Below are 20665 nucleotides of genomic sequence, written 5' to 3' on the forward strand. Positions count from 1 at the left end.
ATTTACTGGGTTCATCGTAGAGTTGCGCAAGCTCGTGGTACATATTTGTGCTTCACATATTCTCACGCCAAAGATCGTCCTAACTACAAGTCGTTCAAAAACTCTTAGCGCTTGCAGGTGCTCTTCCAGAATTTTCCTCATCTCATGTCCGTAGAGGACTAATGGATCGATCAGCGTCTTATACATGGTACACTTAGTACGAAGGTGAAGTTTAGCAGACCGCAAGATCTTGTGGAGTTCATGGTAAGCACGAGTTTCGGAAATGATACGTCTTCGATTTTCTCTGCTGCAGTTGTTTTCCGACGTTACTTACACGTTATTTACACTTTCAAATAAATGTTAATGACAATCAATTGAAATACGACTTAATTCTTTTGATTTTTTTTTCGTTTCCAAACACATATATTTTCTCCAAAATACATATACACTTCAAGATTGTTACGTTCCGCTGGCTGGTTTATCAAGGCTTAAATCGCTAAGTGATCATTCCCGTTTAACTTTAACATTGTATTTTTACATATTAACTATCTAATTTAGCTTAAATTTCTTCAATGACAGTATCTTGATTGAACTAATTTCCTGTATTTTCTACAATTTCCGATAATGATAACTTCCGGGCACGGAGGATATTTCCTTATAGAAAGCTAAACAAAAATCAGAACTTCTTTTCTGAGATACTCTTGCAATACGCTTCTTATCCATTTCATGTAAGGTTCTATCAATGTACCACGGAGTTCTCCGTCGCATTTGCTGCCCTCCGCATCGATTATTCCGTAGAGGAGTGGAATTCCCTCAGGAGAATCTTTTAAAATTGGTGCACCGTTTGTGACCTGAAATAACACAAATTCGTCAACTTAGCCGTAATTCTGTTATAATACAATAATCAAACCATACCTTACAGATTGTCGGGATGACAGGGAGAGTGCTTCTCTTGCAAATTTCGTTTAAATTGGCTGAACATTGTTTGTCCTCTGGCCAAAATGTACGTTTGAAGTATGCGAATTTTCTCAACCCATTTTCTGTTACAAATGAATTTAACATGAAAGATACAGCTAGATTTTCCTTTGATTGTTCTTGTGTCGCTAAGCAAGTCGGCTTCAGACCCCGTTTGAGGAATTTGCTCAACCTTAGCAAAGCTATGTTATTTGCTTGGGTATCTTTCTGATACTGAGGATGTGGAATCCATTCAGCAATTTCAACGTACTCTTCGTGATCCGCAATGTAGATGAATTTAGGAGCACCTGCTTTATGCGTTGCACAAAGTGCCGATGTAACTACAAACTGATCATCAATTAGAGTTCCTATACAGTCAAATTCTTGATTGTTTGAACGATTTCTCAACAGATGAAAGTATGGAAGTGATTTGTCTGATGTTAGTTCTATAATTCCATGTGGCTTGAATTCACTGAACTCAATTCGCGATGCACATTTTTCATAGCTAAATGACTGGTTCGTTGTCGTTTCTATCCATTCTACGTATGGTGAAATTTTCGTATAAACTCCTATCGAACCACTGCCACAAGCCGTTCCAAATGATGTTATACCCACGATGAGAGCAATTTCACGGCTGAACATATCGATTTTTCGCACTTCAATCGGACCTCCAGAATCGCCCTAGCAATCAAAGAAAAATATGTATTGAATAAATCAATTCATGGGAAGAATTATACCTGACAGGTATCCATTGTTTCGTGTGATGCACAAAACTGGCTTTCTAGTAATCCATCAGGTATTCTACGCCTAGTTGTCAGCCTCTTGTCACAGTCGTCTATTGGATGATGATCTACATGACCTCTTTGAAGTGTCATACTTGGGCCATCTGCCAGTTTCATTTCGCCGAATCCAACGATTTGAAGTGGCTCTGAAGGAATATATGTTTCAAGCCATATGCAAGCGGTAAGGGTATGCGATATGGATTTTTTCCATGTCGATACGAAACGAAACGATACGCGGAATATCTTGCGCTTACAATGACGAAACGAAACGAAACTTAAAAATGTTTCGTGTAACTCGATACGAAATCAAATATCTCACGGAATTTTTCGAAACGAAACGAAATTTTTGAATTTGTTTCGCGGAATACACGTTTAAGTTGTTTTTTTTTGTCAAAAGCTGGAAATTTGACAATAGGCATAACAAACGTCTTTTCAAATCCTTTACCATATGGAAACCTTAGCGTTGCTCAGCGGAATCCTTACATGTTTTAGTAAGACCCTTTTCTGTTTATTTGAAATCTTCTTAATAACTTTATAAAGTTTCATTTCAACATATCTGACACTCACACAAGGCAATGAGTGGGTTTAATTTAAATGTTTCAACTAAGAAGTGACTCAAAAAGCAGTTCTTCTTCTTCTTCTTCTTTCTGACGTTACGTCCCCACTGGGACAAAAAGCAATTACAAACATTTAAAACAATCTCAAAAATATTGAGAGGATCCCAAAATTAATTTGATTTTTAGAAATGCCTTACAATTATTTTAATCATGTGGATGTGTTGTTATGCTAATATATACCATAAAACATGGAATAATGATATTCATTTTTTTTGCTGTACTTTTTGCTTTGTGGCTTGAATGGATGTGATTGGGGACACAAGTCGATAAGTGATCATGAAAACACTAAACTGAGAAGCAGACTCTGTCCCAGGTGGAACATAACGCCATAAAGAAGAAGAAAAATAAGTAGAACAGAGGAATCACTGGAATATTTGCTTTAGTATTTGCTGGAGTTTTGAATTAAATTAAATTTAAAAAAAAATCCATCCACACCTACCTAAAAAATCAATCAAGATAAATTTAAAAGAACTGCAAAAGTAATAAACTCTAAATAAGATATTGCGACAGCAACTTAACCAGGATTGCCTGTTTGGGTTAATTTAGAAGTTCCTAAAACATTTTCTGAAAAAGCCTTGCATAAACTGTGAATTAATTCTTGGAGGGATCAAATCTGGATGAATGCAAACTTTTAAAGTAAACCTTGTAGAAAATACTGAAGGTATTTCTATTATTTTGTAGAGCAAATAATGGAGAAATGATCCTATTCCAAAATCTGTGAAGGAATTTCTGGACGATTTCTGGAAGAATTAAGGATTGTTGATATTATCTCATTTTCAGATTCTTTGTTTAAAACTGACTACAAAATCACATTTTCACTAAATTTTGAGCCTCGAGAGTATTTAAAAAAATATTTGATAATTTCGAAAAAAAAAAGTTTTGAACCTGGACTACATAGCATAGAGAAACCGCAAATAAGATTGACAAGTTCGCCCATGTTCGTTCAGATTATCCGTATTTCAATGAGCTAAATTTAATGTTTGGCTTATTTTTTTTCCTCGAGATTTAGATGTCGAAAATCGAAACAAAATTTTTTTGCGCTTTTCTATTGTGAAATACCCAGGTACCCCACCAAACTTGAATCTAAATCCGGAACTAATTTTGATGGTGCATGCAATGCATGAATCAAATTTATAACTGATTTGTGATTTTTACTAAAACAAATCATCAAAATCGATCGAACGATGGCGAAACTAGAGAATTTTGAAACTTGATGTCAGTATTGAAAAGGTTAAGACCTTTACCTTGCGGTTTTTTGCTTCCAATACTTGTGATGATATATTATCAAGATTCGCATTTTTTTTAATTGGGGGTCGTGAGGAAATTATGTCACGTTATAAGAGGAGAGAGGAGTTGGTGGTGTGGTACAGTGTGAATAAACCTAGATTCATTTTTTGATATAAAATAATGTATGCATCTTCCTTGTTTAAGGTGGATATAAATCGAAGGCATACCTCAGGATTTCAAGAGCACAAATCTAACGAACCCGACAGCGGTTCAAACTGAACACTTGATCGATTGGCCATCGAGTAACCAATCGAGAACCCATACCACAGTTATGAATCTAAGAAAAGACGATTCCTAAAGAAACGCCAAAACGTATGCTTTCACTAGCACACCATTCGTTTGCCTCGCAGATAATTTGCTGTTATAGTGTTCTGATCCATGATATGAGTCGATTTGATCCTTGATACGGACCCATTTTTGACTGTAGCTGCTAGGAGTAGAAGCGAACGCTTTGCTTTATTTTTGTTCGAAATCAAACTCGAATTTCGCGAAATTCCGTTTTATTCCGTTTGTTCTCAATTTTCCGTGGAAATATTTTAACAATTTGGCGAAACGAAACGAAATAGCAAAATACAAATTTCGCCTGTGCGAGTTCCGTGGAAATCCGCGGAATTTCGTTTCGAAACGTATTTGACGGAATCTTTCGGTATTTCGCATACCCTTAGCAAGCGGAGGATACTTGCAAATTGAACAACAAATCTTGTTCTAATTCAATCAGAGCTATGTCGTTATAACTTCTGCTATGACGATGCAACGAATGTCTCACAATACGTAAAATCGTTCGCTGTTGAGCAAGATAATCATTTTCCTCACTGCTTAAGTCAGTATCTCCAGCTCGTATAGTAGTCGGAGAAATGCTTTAATTGAAATAATAAATTAATAAGACATTTAAAAGAGTTTAATCCTTTTCAATAAATACCCATTGACTGGAAGGGAGCAATGTGCTGCTGTCAGAATAAACTTGCTGTGAATAATGCTACCTCCACATAAATATTTGATACCATCGTTGAATTCCCATCCGATTGCAACCTGTTAGATAAGTATTCGAAAGTATTACTATCGATAACTAAGAATATATTCGAAAAAATGTACCATATGTTGGTATTCTCCATCGAAAGCCCTTACGCCACCGGCGACAGCGGGAGCATTATCGGCTGAAAATGCGTTCAGAAAAGGCACTGGTGGGTAATATCTTGATGGACAATCTGTAAACAGTCATATTACTATTGGTGATCAAATGTGAGGGTAGGTTGCGAAAGTTGAACTTGAAAAAAATTATTGTGGCAATGTTTCATCCAAACTTATGGCTGGTAAGTTAGAGTGGGATACACTTTTCATAATAGCGTCATCTTCGCATTTTAGCTTTGAGTTAATTCACGTATTCCGATATTCACCATACTCACCGAAAACATCGTTCCTACGGTAATAATCATCGGACGGCTCGCTTCCGAAGAATGACTGTCCACCGGCTCCATTAATAGCTGCCACGCAAAGCACCAACAGAGCAACCACTACCTTCATGATGCAAAAATAAACTGAACTCAGAGAACTGCCCGGTTCGACCATATACGCTTCCAATTAATATAACCAATGATTGAATTGAAATTCCTGTTTTGAACCAGACTCAGAAGTGACGAAGCAGTGCTCTGTGTCCAGCGGGGTTCCATTTAATAAACAAAGGATGCTATTTTTGACAGCTTCGCCAACACTTTGTTGAGATTTTTGCAATTGGCGGCTTTTGAGATAATACGAGATAGGCTATGTTTTCTCTTGAACTCGTTCGAATAGATTTAAATTGGCTAAAGAAATTACTTCAGTTTCAAATTATTGGGGCAGACTAGCTCAGTGATTCGCAAACTCATTCAGATCATGATCCACTTTTGGAAGAAACAACATTTTGCGACATACAGTGCCCGTTTGATTTGGACACGGTACGATTTTGGCTGCACAATTTTTATTGTTCCAAAGTATTCTTTGTAAACGACTTTGTAGATATATTGAGGTGAAACAGTTTGGAATCAATTTCGAAGATTGCACTGAAACTTCAAAGGCACAAATCACGCGAAAGAAGCATCCAACAACAGTGAACTTTTTATTTTGGCTTTGTGCACTAGCAGAAAGCTTAAAAGAAGAAGATCAGAAACGTTTACCAACTATTTCTCCAGTTTTGTACATTTGAAAACGTGAGTAGGGGCACAAGTCGGCCATTGTAACGGCCATTTTTGGATTCCGAGATGTTTCACCTTAAAATCAGTTAAATTTATTATTCATATCTCAATAAAATTATCTGTCGAGACCATGGTAATATTTATACAATAAATAGTCTGATCAGTCCCGTTCAATATACATTAATATTGTCCACAGTATGAGTAAGTTCTGCGCTATCCATAATCTGCTCTTGACCTACCAGAGGTTCGCGCCGCATAGTTCGGGATATGCTGGCCTTCTGCATATTGTATGGGGTAAGTATTCCCTTAGTTGTGGGTGTTCCTATAGTTGCGGTAGTGTCGTTTTCACTGATTTTATTACATTAGTCACAGAACCGACACTGCCAATGAACGTATTAGCTTGTTGATACACATAATAGCTGAAAAGAGCGTTCAAATTGCTTTAAAACTGGTAAAATCTCACTAAAATGGTTCTTACTTGTACCAATAGTTGTGGTGAAGTGTTCCCATAGTGTAGAATCACATTAGAAAACAGCGGATACCGCAACTATTGGAACACAAAATAAAACCATACCGCAACTAAAGGAACCGTGTACCAATAGTGTTTGTATTATTTTTCACTGACATACCGTGGATTACTGCGGTGGAATAATTTTTCTTATTATGTCAATGGTCGTTACAACATTAACATCTACATTATTTGCGCTTCTTGAATATGGGCGGTTAAATGAAGTTCAATTGTGCTTAGTACCTCCACTATTGGTACATCTACCCTACTGGGTACAAACTTGATTCGTTTATTTGATTAGTCATAGTCATTTATATTACTTTTTAACACCGCAAACTGTCTCTGACATTCAGATGTCGATTCAGGTAAGCCAATACTAGTCAATTTCGATCACGGTATAGATTGTGAGTTTTTATTTTTGCACCAACAAGGCACGCCAAAAAAGTGCACCTACATTTTTTTTAATTTCTTTATTAGTATCATTTTAAACATTATATTCATTATTTATATCTAGGTGTTCTGTGTCATTAGACAATGCAATCATCCTAATTTGGTAGAAAAAATTTAAGATTTTATTAACATTTTGTTAACAATATATTACATTGCATTTGCCGTAGCAGTTCAGATTTTTTACTGGTGAAATTTCACCTGCTTCTGAGAGAAAAAAAAACATGTTTTCAATTTACTTAACCTTTATATATTTAGAATTAATCATGGCGAAAGAAGATTGTAATGGTTTTTGCCTGAAATTGTTAATTATTTTATTTGACATTTGTTCCAATGTCTCATCATTGGATAATCTATGTAACTTATTGGTACTATACTGCCGTGAATCGCAAGTCAGTCCCATCTGCATTTACGTCAAAATTGAGTTGAGCTCGGTTTTCAGCATATCTTTTAATGCTCGTTCAGCTGCACCAATGGTATTGCTGTTTGCGTTTGACGTGCAAATCCAGTCTAACTGAGCTTCAAATGCGGTAACACAAAGTAACCAAAGGATACTTAGCAACCATGATGCATATCACCGCCAACCTAGCAAAGAAAATCAAATTTTGACTTCGCCTTCCTTGTTGAAAATCTTACCGCATTTGGTGTTCCCGCATTTGATATTTGCATTTCAAACGCACACAGCAATATAATATGATTTGTTCTGAAAAAAATAGGAAAAAAACAGCAAGTCAAATTGTCCCATAATGAAAAGTAATCGCATGTCAGTCCCACTACAGATTTCCGCACCGTGTAACACAAAAACGAACCGTGTTTTGATCATCTTTATATTTTTCTTGAAAAGATAAGGTAGTAAAAAGCATATTGTGAAACTTTCATTAAGATTTGAACATTTTCACATTCTCTGGATTTTTTTGAATATCCGTATAGAAAACGAATTTGGGACTTCACATCCAAATTTCTCAATGCCTACTTTTTACAGATGGGACTGACTTGCTATTCACGGCAGTATACCAGGGTGGAAGCTTCAGAATCATTTTCAAAATTTTATTTTGAATTCTCTACAGAGCTTTCTTCCAGGTATTACAACAGCTAGTCCAAATTGGTACAGCATACAACATGGCTAGCCTGAAAATTTGTTTGAATGTCAAAAGCTTGTTATTAAGAAAAAGTTTTGATTTTCTATTAACAAGGGGATAGAGACATTTTATATATTTGTTACATTCGCTTGAATGCCCTCAATGTGATTTTTGAAAGTTAATTTCTTATCCAACATAAGCCCTAGGTATTTAACTTCATCTGACCAATTTATTGGAACCCCTCTCATCGTAACAACATGTCTACTCGAAGGTTTCAAATAAAGAGCTTTTGGTTTATGTGGGAATATTATTAGTTGAGTTTTGGAAGCATTAGGAGAAATCTTCCATTTTTGCAAGTATGAAGAAAAAATATCCAAACTTTTTTGCAATCGACTACAGATGACACGCAGACTTCGTCCTTTGGCGGAGAGGCCTGTGTCATCCGCAAACAAGGATTTTTGACATCCCTGAGGTAAGAGAGTTCTGATAGTTAACCTGAAGTGTACGATTTGACAGATAACTTTGAATTATTCAAACAATGTATGTTGGAAAATTAAAGTTTTTCAATTTTACGAACAAACCTTCATGCCAAACACTGTTGAATGCTTTTTCTATGTCTAGAAAAGCAAGACCAGTAGAATAGCCTTCGGATTTGTTGGAACGAATCAAATTTGTAACACGTAAAAGTTCATGAGTGGTCGAATGTCCATGGCGGAATCCGAACTGTTCATTGGCAAAAATTGAATTTTCGTTGATGTGGACCATCATTCAAGTTCAAAATGACTGATGGAGGAAAGCAAACTGATTGGACGATAGCTGGAAGCTTCTTCAGGATTTTTGTCTGGTTTAAAATTGGAAATACCTTAGCATTTTTCCATTTGTCATATGCTAATATGCTAATTGAAAACATTTGTTGAATATATCAACTAAAAATGATAAGCTACTTTCTGGAAGTTTCTTGATGAGGATGTTGAAAATTCCATCATCAACAGGAGCTTTCAAATTTTTGATTTTTTTTTATAATAGATCTCACTTCTTCCAAATCAGTCTCCCAGGAATTTCCAAAAACGTTCTCTTGATTGAAAATATTTTCAAACTCTTGAGTAACTTTATTTTCTATTGGACTAGTAAGTCCTGATTATAAATTGTGCGCGCTTTCAAACTGCATAGCAAGTTTTTGAGTTTTTTGCAATTTGTTAGTAATAATTTATTTTCCTCTTTCAATGCCGGTATTGGCTTCCGAGGTTTTTTCAAAATTTTAGATAATTTCCTGAAGGGCTTAGAGCCAGAGCCCAATTGAGAAATTTTATTTTCAAAATTTTTGTTTCCCAATTGTGAAAAACGTTTCTTGATTTCTTTCTGCAATTCCTGCCATAAAATTTTCATAGCAGGATCGCGAGTGCGATGAAATTGCCTTCTCCACACTTTTTTAAGACGGACCAAGAGTTTAAGATCTTTTATAATCACGGAATCAAATTTTACTTCACAAATTGGAAATGCAATGCTCCTGGCTTCAACAATGGAATTTGTTAAAGTTTCAAGAGCATTGTCAATATCATGTTTTGTTTCTAAAGAAATGTTCACATCAAGATTAGAGTCAATATATGTTTCATATATATTCCAGTCGGCTCGAAAATTATTGAAAGTGGAGCTGATAGGATTGAGAATCGCTTCATGGGATATTTGAAATGTAACAGGGATATGATCAGAATCAAAATCAGCATGAGTAATTAATTGGCTACAAAGATGACTAGAGTCGGTTAAGACCAAATCAATCGTAGATGGATTTCTAGAAGAGGAAAAACATGTAGGGCTATCAGGGTATTGAATTGAGAAATATCCTGGAGAGCACTCATCAAATAAAACTCTGCCGTTGGAATTACTTTGAGAATTATTCCATTACCGATGTTTGGCATTAAAGTCACCAATGACAAAAAATTTCGACTTATTGCGAGTCAATTTTCGCAAGTCAGTTTCGAGCAAATTAACTTGCTGTCCAGAGCATTGAAATGGCAAATAGGCAGCTTTGAAAGTATATTTACAAAGCTGTGTTTCAACAGAAACACCTAAAGTTTCAAAAACTCTAGTTTCAAATGATGAAAACAGTTGATGTTTTATACGCCTATGAATGATGATTGCAACTCCCCCACATGCCCCATCAAGTCGATCATTACGATATACAAAAAAGTAAGGATGTCTTTTGAGTTTAGATCCAGTTTTAAAATACGTTTTAGTAATAAATGCTATATGCATGTTATTAGCTGAAAGAAAATTTAAAAGCTCGTCCTCTCTATCATTCAAAGAACGAACGTTCCAATTTAAAATATTGGAATTATAAATTATTGGAACCATTAGAAAAACGTTAGCCAATAACAATTTGATTCGTAAGTTTTACAACAACTTGGACCGCTCCAGTCGTAGTGGTGGTTTTGAACATTGCATCAATAATTTGATTCAATAGTTCAGTTAGAAAATTAAAATCAGAGGCATACATATCAATTGAAGCGGGTACATTATGTGATGATTTTCCGTTAGTGTTTTCGGTAGACGAAGAGGCGGAGTCGAAGTTTCCTGTGACGGCAGGGTTTTTTCCATTTGATTTGAAACAATTAAAATGGGTTCTCATAGTATGAAAGGGGAGGGCAAGCCCAAAAATTTGACTTGGCCCCGCAATTGGCACATATGAACTTATCGGTATCTTTCTTCACTGGACAGACGTCCTTGGCGTGAGAAGAACCACCACAAATCATGCATTTAGCATCCATGCGACAATTTTCAGTACCATGACCCCACTTTTGGCACCGACGGCACTGAGTGGGGTTCTGGTAATTTCATCCAGTGTTTTTGGTTCTTAAAGTGAACCAAATAATATTCTTGAGAAAGCTCTTTCCGAACAATGCCAGATTGGGTTCTCTTTTTCATAATGATTATTGGACTGGGGAAAATCCAAGTAAATCATTTATTCCATTTTTGATCTCTTCAGGTGACTTATAGTCACTTGAGAAACCTTTCAAGACGACTTTGAACAAACGTTCAGATTTGTCGTCATAAGTAAAAAAAAATGTGCTTCTTCTCTTCATGATGTTTGAGAAGAAGTTCGCGATCTTCTTCTTCCATTCTTGCCACGTGTACCTAAACGTTTTAAATCCCGCTTTTTTGGAAGAAAGTTGTGAATTCAAAGATTCAACTTTCCTTTTGTTTGTAGTTGCAACCATGTTAAGTGAATAAACGGAAAAAGACGAGACCTCCTAATAGGTTTTTTTTTTTCAAGACGGAGTCCAAGAAGGATTACCACCGCTAACTTTCGCCAACGTGTCAAACAAAAAATCGAAGGCACGGGTCTAAACAAGGATCGTAAAGGGATTAATAGTAGTCAAAATTAGGGGCCCAGATAGCCGTAGCGGTGAACGCGCAGCTATTCAGCAAGACCAAGCTGAGGGTCGTGGGTTCGAATCCCACCGGTCGAGGATCTTTTTGGGTTGGAAATTTTCTCGACTTCCCAGGGCATAGAGTATCTTCGTACCTGCCACACGATATACGCCTGCAAAAATGGCCATTGGCAAAGTAAGCTCTCAGTTAATAACTGTGGAAGTGCTCATAAGAACACTAAGCTGAGAAGCAGGCTCTGTCCCAGTGGGGACGTAACGCCAGAAAGAAGAAGAAGAAGTAGTAAAAATAGTACTGAAAAGTACTGTTTTAGTAGCACTGCAAAGTACCGTTTTTAATTTTAGCACCGAAGAATTCTTTAGCACTGAAAACTACTGTTTTATTGCTTTAGGTAGTTTTTAAAAACTTCCAAGACCAGAGAGAATTCGTGTATGCACAGCACGAAGGTACGATGCGCACTGTTCAATGTTGATTATGATGATGATTATTATTTAGAATAATCTACCTGATGGGTTGTTTTAGCAGGGCTTTGAAGACCTTTAGAAGACAATGCTAAGGCTGTTTTCTCATGACAAAAGGCTGGCGACCCCTTGGTTTTCCAATGTTGGACACAAACTCATAGATATGAATAGAGGCAGTAGCAATTCACAGTGTATAGTTTGTAAAAAAAAATCACTACTAAAACACAAACAAATTTCCTCTTCATTTATCAGATATCAAAAAACCCTCTTTTACTCTGTTTGCAAGTTGCGCCATTGCAATGCAAATTTTGCACACGTTGTACCTAGAATGTTCTCTTTGTCGTCAGGAGTCCCAGTTAGCAGAGGGCATCTCCGCCGGAAGACGGTACTTCCTCGCATAAATCAAACACAATCGGTTTTATCTACAAACCAACCGGAGGTCGGTGGCGCTCTGGGAAAGTTCATTAAGTGGAACCCTCTTCCTGCTAGCAGCATTTATTCGTTGATACCTTTTTCCTCCGACTGTTTGGGCTCCTGGTAGCTTACACAGAAAACATTCTGTTTGTTTTCATCATTTATCTGCACCGACTGCCGAGGGATGGTTCCCGGATCAACTCGAAAAGCATGGATGCGCGATTCCCGGTAGTTTTGTCCCCACTGGAATGGTGTTCTTCTGGGGAGGATGATAAATTTGCCGCAATTAATTACGTAATAATCGTTTGTGGGTTCAGGCGGCCAAAGCGGAACAAGAAACCCACCGATTCAGTATTGGGACAATGACCGAAGAGGTGCATTTTTATCGGGCCATAATGTTTGACTCTCGGTGCAGAATCGGTCGGTAATATTTCCCACGTGGGCATTCATTCATATCATGGCTGCCGGTGTTTGGCACTGGAGCGAATTGGGTTGGGTTGATTTTTCTTGTCACGAAGAGATAACCTGTACTGTGGGAATTGAGTTGTGATGGGTCGATATGGTAACTTTTGTGATTACCACTTGGGATCAATTATACTGGAAGTTTTTCATTATTTGGATTAAATCAACAGGATGGTATAGCTTCGTGCAGACACAATTAGTCAATGAAGTGGCAGTGCGCATCGTACCTTCGTGCTGGGAGTACTCGAATTCTCTCTGCTCTTGGAAGTTTTTTAAAAACTACCTAAGGCAATCAAACAGTAGGTACTTTTCAGTGCCACAAAAACAGTACTTTTCAGTACTTTTTTTTTTCTACTATTGATCCCTTTACGATCCTTGTTTGGACCCGTGCCTTCGATTCTTCGTTGGACAAAAGCTAGCGGTGGTTATCCTTTTTGGACACCGTCTTGGAAAAAAAAAACTTCTTAGGAGGTCTCGTATTCTTTCGTTTATTCACTAAACATGGGTGCAACTACAAACAAAAGGACTAAACGTGGCAAGAATGGAAGGAAGGACGTTACTCCGGAGTGCGAACTTTCTTCCAAGGGTGACATGGATTGGATAATGTTGATAATTGCATCGGAATGAGCAATAAATTCGATGCTCTAGACAAATTTTCCGAACACCAAATCGAAGCAGTCCCCAGCCCAGGCTCTTTGATTCAAATGAGGAAGCAAAGTGTGCCACCCTGGGAGGGAGTCACAGATACTACACACGAAATATAGAACAATGTTTGTTTGAACTGCAAGATAACTCCAGCTTGCCAACAACAATCAAGGCAGGCTTGGGAAAAATCGCTAGTTTTCTTTTGTTGTGTACTTTCGAACTTTCCTGACAAACATGGAAAAAGGGCCACAGTTTTCTATGCACTTAAAATACTTTTCATTGGAAAAAGAAAGACGATGCGTTTTTCAATGCTTTATATTCAATCAGATTGAAAGGTACTCACGTGAAATTACTTGCATGGACCAATGCATGCGTTCATTCCTTGAAGTTTTAGCGGTGTCGTGTTATTTATGTTACCATAGAAACGAGTGAATTCGGCACCGCTCAAACGTCAAAATAGTGAACTCGTGCATCGATCCATTGTGTGCATTAATTGATTTTCATTCGATTTTTGTCACTTTTTATGAAATGCGAAAATGTGTTTGAATCAGTTACCCGCTTTTTCCATGTTGGTCCAATGTTTGAGATCTGGGCTCACAGTGACAGTTCGTGACAGCGGAATCCCGGCTCACTATGACGTACAGAAATTTTGCATTGGTTTCACCCTCCCAGGTGCCACCTATTGTGGTCAGTTGTTTCGAATTTGGGGAATTTAAGCAGTAGATCTTGAACTCCAAATCGCAAAGAGAAGGGACTGCTGCGTTTTGCCGGAAACTCTTAAAGATCGCGAACTTCTTCTCAAACAACCAGTGGCGTAGCAAGGGCTTTCGGGCTAGGTGGAGAGTCAGCTTCGGGGGCCCTTCAAAGTAGGAATGAGTGCCGCTAGGCCAACATACTATCGACATGTAACTTGTCAAAAACCAAATAGTAATAAACTTATAACAAACATCAGGATTGGTTTGATGAATCTTCAGTTTATCAATTGTTGAGGTTGTTTTTAGCATCTTAATAAAAATGTCAAATATTGACGAGTAATGTCGATACGACTTCAGGGCTGATAGCGGCTAACTCAGTGTCTTAAAATAGGAACTTCAGATCCCTCATGTCTGAATTGCGAAACCGCAAAGAGGCTAAACGTGGTTCCTCGTTTCAATAAGGATTTCTCAGAGAATTTGACAAGACATTTGTCAAATCGTCTTCTTAAAAGTTTATGTGAGGATTACGTCAATAGTTGCAACATGTGTTTAATGATTTTCTTTAGAAATTTCATCAGAATGTTTGTGTGACCAGGGGATTTTGTTTTATTATCGTACAAATTGGGCCGAAGGGTCTCAGATTTTCATGAAACTTTTTCCACAGGCAGGGCTCATGGATATATGAATAAAAAAAAATGAGAAAAATTCAGGGTCGCCTATTTTTCCGGAAAACTCAGGTGGAAATTTTTTGTTTTCCCTTGACACTACCTACTTTGAAAAATCATAACTCAAGAACGAAGCATCGTAGAAACAAAGTTTTTATATGAAAATTTAAGCAAATTTTCTCAAAAATCAAAAAACAAATATAAACTGGAAAAAGTTTTCCACAAAATTTTCCACAGTTGGGAAAATTCGTAAAGAAAAGCCGGAAAAACTTTGCCCGAACTCGTGGAAAATTTAAAAAAAAATATTTTCGAGAAGGTAATTTTATAAGCTTTAATCACTGAAATTTTTGGAATTTTCGTTTTTGAGTTATGGCCAATTTTGTGAAAAATGTCCAGATGTGCCATATAAGACTTTTCTTTGAAAAATCATAACTCAAGAACGAAACATTGTAGAAACAAAGTTTTTGTATGAAAATTTAAGCAAATTTTCTCAGAAATCCAAAAAAATAAAATGAACTGGAAAAAGTTTTTCACAAAATTTTCCACCGTTAGGGAAATTCATAAAGAAAAGCTGGAAAATCTATGCCCGAACTCGCGGAAAATTTTTATTAAAATATTTTTGAGAAGGAAACTTTATAAACTTCAATTCTAGTAACTTTTAGGATGTACTTTTTTTTTGTTCCGTAGTTATGGTCAATTTTGTGAAAAATGACCATATTAGCCTTTTCTTTGAAAACCCATATTTCAATCGAAGCATCAGAAAAACAAGGTTTTCTTATCAAAGCAATTGCAAATTTTCTAAAAGATCTGAAAGAAACGATATGGGATTGGTTTTAATGATTTTCGTTTCTTTGTAGTATTAAGAACAAAGCATGCTGTATTTTCTTGGTTTTCATGTGCATCTGAGAATTCACTCGCAAAAATGCTTCGTTCGTCTTTTGGAATAAATGAATAATATTTTTTTGTTCCAGGAATTGGAACAAGGTTAGAAAATCTCTCCTGAAGTAATTTTTCAGCCTCTGAAACAGACAATGCTGTAGCGTGTCTGCACCGAGGAGGCAGCCCCTCTAGCACGATATAGGTAGCGCAACCCTGGTTAGGTGGCCTATCGAAGATTCTTCATCAACCAAGAAAGGCAAAAGAAGAGTAAACGGATTGATTTTACGGCAACAGATCCGGCAACGGATAAAGGACAACAATTGGAAAATTGGATCTTTGAACGTGAGAACTTTGAATGAACCCACGCTTGTTAAGCTCCTGGTTCGTGAACTGCGGAATTTCGGCGTGAACGTGGCAGCTATCCAGGAAATACGCTGACCGAGAACCTGAGAATGCGAATTCCGAGCGGTGGACCCCATCGACATATATGCGCCAACGAACGATAAGCTCGATGACATGAAGGATGATTTCTATGAGAGCCTGGATAAGGCCTACGGAGAATGCCCAAAACAAAACGTCAAGATAGGCATCGGCGACGCAAATGCGCAGATCGGCAAATAAGATTTCTTTCGACCCGTCATTGGAATGGAAAGCCTTCTTTTTTTTAAGGCACTCCGTGCTCGTGGCCACTACTGTGCCGGAATCAGTTTATCTGTATCTTCCTTACCGATACAGTTCTATTTTTAGCTAATCTATATTTACATCTGCTTTCATTCTCTTCTGCTCTTTTTGCTCTCACACCGAGCAGGTAGGAGAGTGCACTGCTGTTGGTCCAATCGATTTCCATAAGCCATAGTCAATTGCTCTTGCGGTGGTTCGTTTTGCCGTGTTCCTGAGTTGTTTGAGGCTAGCTGCCTGCGAAGTGGGTCAGTTTGTCTCAGTCACCATCTGATACTGACGGAGGATGGATGTGCTCCCCTAAGCACGGTCCTCCGTGCGGCGTCTTCTGGTGGCTGGACGGGTTATTTTTTTGGAGGGGCTGGGAATTGAATCCATGACCTTTCGCTTATGAAGCGAAAGCGTTACCTCAAGGCTACGGACCCCCCTATGAATGGAAAGCCTTCATTCCGTTATCAATAGTAATGGCCTGCGACTAGTAACCTTCGCTGCTGCTAGAGGGATGCCAATCAGCAGTACCTACTTCGCACGAAAGAATATTTGCAAAAACATCTGACGACGCCCGAGTGGCGATGCTCCCAAATAGACCACGTGCTGGTTAATGGGTGACATTTCTCAGATGTCATTGATGTCTTCCTAGGCCTTAATATCGACTCGGATCATTATATCGTTGTAGCTAAAATTCGGGCGCGGTTATCCAGCGTCACGAGTTGCAGAACAAACCGAACGCTGCGCTTAAATATTCAACGTTCGTCGACTGGTGGGGTAGCTGCACAGTACCGCCAGCAGCTAGACGAGCAGTTGGGAAGAATCAACGTTGCTGGAGATGTCAACAGTCTGTGGGACCCTATCCACGAACCTGTAACAACAACGGCGCGGGAAGGGATTAGCACTGGTCAACGACGAAGACGAAACGACTGGTTCGATGAAGAGTGCCAGAGAGTGACAGATATAAAGAATGTCGCCAGAAGCCGTATGCTTGTGGCCGGTACCCGACAGAACAGAGAGCGGTACAGGACAGTGAGAGCCAAAGAAAAGCGAAACCACCGCAGAGAGAAAAGGCAGCACGAAGAAAGTGTGGTAGCAGAAGCTCAGAAAAGCATGAATCATAATGATATGCGGAGATTCTATGCAACGGTCAATGGTGCGCGGCTTAATACCATATCATATGCAATGATCGAGAAGGGAATTTGCTGAACGATAAAACTGCGGTAGCTGCCAGGTGGAAGGAGCACTTTCAGCAATTGTTGAACGGTGAAAATGGAAATGTAACGAGGAACAGGATGAACATTGATGATGGCTACCAGCGAGCTGAAGAACTGTAAGGCTGCTGGGAAGGACGAGATCCCGGTCGAGCTTCTAAAACACGGAAGTGAGCAGCTTTATCTCGATCGGCGGGAATCACTATCAGGCCCAGACGACCGGATATTCTAGATGAAGCGACGACGCGTAATGTGACACAACCCAACGGATGTATTTTTTGACCTGAAACAGAAAGATATTCTTGAGCAGTAAGAATTACAGGAAAATTAAAAAAAATGATTTTTATAATACGACATGCTCCGCAGTCCGCCTCGAATTCAAGACGTTGACCTTCGCACACTAGGGGTACGAATTCCGGAAGGTTTAGGCGGTTCAGGCCACTCGGACAGACTGCATTATCTCCGGGAATGGACCGATATTCCTGGACACATGGTTCCGGGCTGGTAGGACGATACGAATTTGATGCTGGTACTGTTGCTTCTGGAACTTCAATTAGGTTCAACCGTAGAACCTCGAGCGCTTCAGACATTTCCGCTACACGATTGTTTCCTTTTGACTATTTTCCCTGACCTTGACTCGTTGACGACTTTCTTGACTGACAGACTTTTGACGTGTGGCCTTGCTTGCCACACGTGTAACACATCCAACTCTGAGCAGGACACGTGGTTGGATCATGATGCCGACTGCAGCGAAAACACGATTTCTAAGACTTTTGGTAGGCAGGTACTTTCCTCTGACTACTGGATTGACTGCTTCTCTTATTTTGCCTTCCGTTTTGTTGGCAGACTGCTGCGATCTTCGACAATGACGACGTTAGACTGAATATTTCTTGGTTTTGGTTGAGTGCTGCTTCCCTGCTTGAGACATTGTTTTCGAACTGATGATAAAATCCGTGATGGACTGCGAAGAGTGTTGCTCGCACTGCCGAAACTTGTATCTTTCGGCGACTACATTGGTGGTGGGTGAGAGATGCTGCTTTAAAAGATCTACCGGACTTGGTTGGGCTTGACACGGGGATCTTCGTGTGCACACAGTCTTACAGAGACAGTGTAAAGACTGGGACCGGTGACAGTAATTAACACCGGCACTTTCTTGTCTTTCTTGTCCGTTGACAAGGAAGAACATTTCCAAACGATTAATGTATTCCACAAAATTTTTCCCTACGACAAACTGACCAAACACGCCAGCTCGAATGACTGGAACGACCGCAACAGCATTTTCTTCCATTTTCACAGTGTTCGAAGATGTACCACTTGCACCACCACTTTGCGAGTCCGTGTTCGACATTTAGAGGTTAGGTTGCTAACACTTGCACAACTTTCACTGCGCGAAACTTTTTTCGCTACCTATCTACTTTTTACTGTGAGGTTTTATTCTCGCCGCCAAGTTATTATATCTTCGGTTAGCCAATAACTGCATGCGGACACACTTAAAACAGTTTCACTGGGTTAAAGAGAATAATTATAGACGTCTGATCGGTCCAACCGCCGGATGGTAAAAGAGACCGTTCTCACTCAACGTGGAAGGAAGTAGCCTTTAACCATAATAATCTAATTTAGTACTTGACGGTTGGTACCTCATTTATAGTAGGGCGAGGGTCACTACATATAAAACATTGATTTTTCCGGTGGCTCTATACGGACACTAAGCGTGGACGTTGAAAGAATCAGACCGAAAAGCTCTCGGTGTTTTCGAGCGTATAGTGCTGCGGACAACACTCGGTGGAAACTCGAAAATGGTGTGTGGCGCAGGCGCATGAATCACGAGTTGTATGAAGTGTGCAAAGATGCGAATATTATCAAGCGTGTAAAATATGGTAGACTTCAGTGGGCTGGTCACTTAGTGCGAGTGTTGGAAGAAAGAATTTCGAAAATAATATTCAGCAGGGAACCAGGTTGAGGTCATCGGCTTCGAGGAAGGCCACGAATACGCTGGCGGTACACAGTGGAAAAGGACCTGGCGACCTTAAACGATCGGGGCACCTGGAGAAGTTTTGCCCAAGACCCACAAAGATGGAGCTCTACAATACGTCCGGCAATGGCGTGGCGCTGCGCTGTAGTCATCAAAGTATCATGGTAGGTATCATATACACTCCCGCGCATAAGTTTGGGTTCACCCCCTCAAAAAAAGCAAAAGTGTTCTGTTCATATCTCTGTGATTACACGTCCAATTGAAACTCTCTAAGTCGCATTCGAAAGGCAGAGATTTATTCTTACTTCGTATGTATTTTTCCAAAAACATTTTTTGAATTTTGTACACTGAATTTTTACTCAAAGTTGTGATATTTTTCAAAAAACACACTGAAAAATCATATCTAATTTCCTCAGCATTGGATCGACCAAAATTTTAAATCAAAGTGTCATTAGAATCGTAATCTTATATTCATTGAAGAGACCCCACGAAATTTTGGCGGAAAAATCTGAAAAGTATTCAAAATCAATGAAACAGTCAAGTCATCGTGCAAAAGTTTGGGTTCACCTCTCAGTATGGTGTATGGTGCAAAAGTTTGGGTTCACCTGAACTTACTTAAATCTGTGAAATCTCGAACCAATCTTGTACGCGCCATTATATGCGCTCAAAAAAACTTTTAACTATTAAAATCGGTTGAAAAAATGGCAGAGATAATGACAAAAATTATGTGCATGCGGCTCAGGTGAACCCAAACTTTTGCACGATTTGCATCATACTGAGAGGTGAACCCAAACTTTTGCACGATGACTTGACTAACTGTCTGAGGTAACATTACTCCAAAGCATTGGAACAGGTTGGAAATGTCTGTAGATTTCTTAAAGGACATTATGACTTTATGTGAATTTATTTTATGATTTCGGGAGAAAATTATAAACAAAAATCTGAGAAAAGCTTCTTAGTCGTCGACTAACCGCAACTCAGCAGGCTGGCAAAAATCTTAAAAATGCAGTGGTCCCGACAGAAGTAAATGTGCAGAAAATCCGATACTGAAGGCCATAAAGCAAGCGCTTTGCTCCTAAAATGTGTCAACAGAACAGACAACGTACACATAACGGGTTTTCCCGTAGCGCAGGTAGATAACTTTTACGTGGTGCGTTACGAGGTAAGATCTACCGGGGCAGCAGGGACGAAAGTTTAGGAGCTTAACAGACCAATAACAGACATATAATTGGGTTGGGTGACAAAACGTCGAATGACAAAACGTCGAATGGACAAAACGTGGAAAAGACAGAACGTCAAAAGACAAAATGCCGAAACATATAATGTTGAATTCCAAAACGTCGAATGCTAAAACATCGAAACCCAAAACGTCGAAAGAACAGGC

The 20665-nt window shown here is 38.8% G+C and overlaps 1 protein-coding gene across 1 annotated transcript; it reads right to left on the minus strand.

The window, feature by feature from the left end:
- Positions 1-492: 492 nt before the first annotated feature.
- Positions 493-5231, minus strand: LOC5572144 (serine protease 53). The gene is made up of 7 exons (XM_021852883.1): positions 5023-5231; positions 4712-4824; positions 4539-4648; positions 4292-4476; positions 1671-1897; positions 895-1614; positions 493-830 (listed from the first exon to the last, which is right to left on the minus strand). The coding sequence occupies exons 1-7, from the start codon at positions 5183-5185 to the stop codon at positions 645-647; spliced, it is 1704 nt and encodes a 567-aa protein (XP_021708575.1). The 5' UTR covers positions 5186-5231; the 3' UTR covers positions 493-644.
- Positions 5232-20665: the final 15434 nt, after the last annotated feature.

Source organism: Aedes aegypti, chromosome 3, assembly GCF_002204515.2.
Source record: "Aedes aegypti strain LVP_AGWG chromosome 3, AaegL5.0 Primary Assembly, whole genome shotgun sequence".
NCBI lineage: Eukaryota > Metazoa > Arthropoda > Insecta > Diptera > Culicidae > Aedes > Aedes aegypti.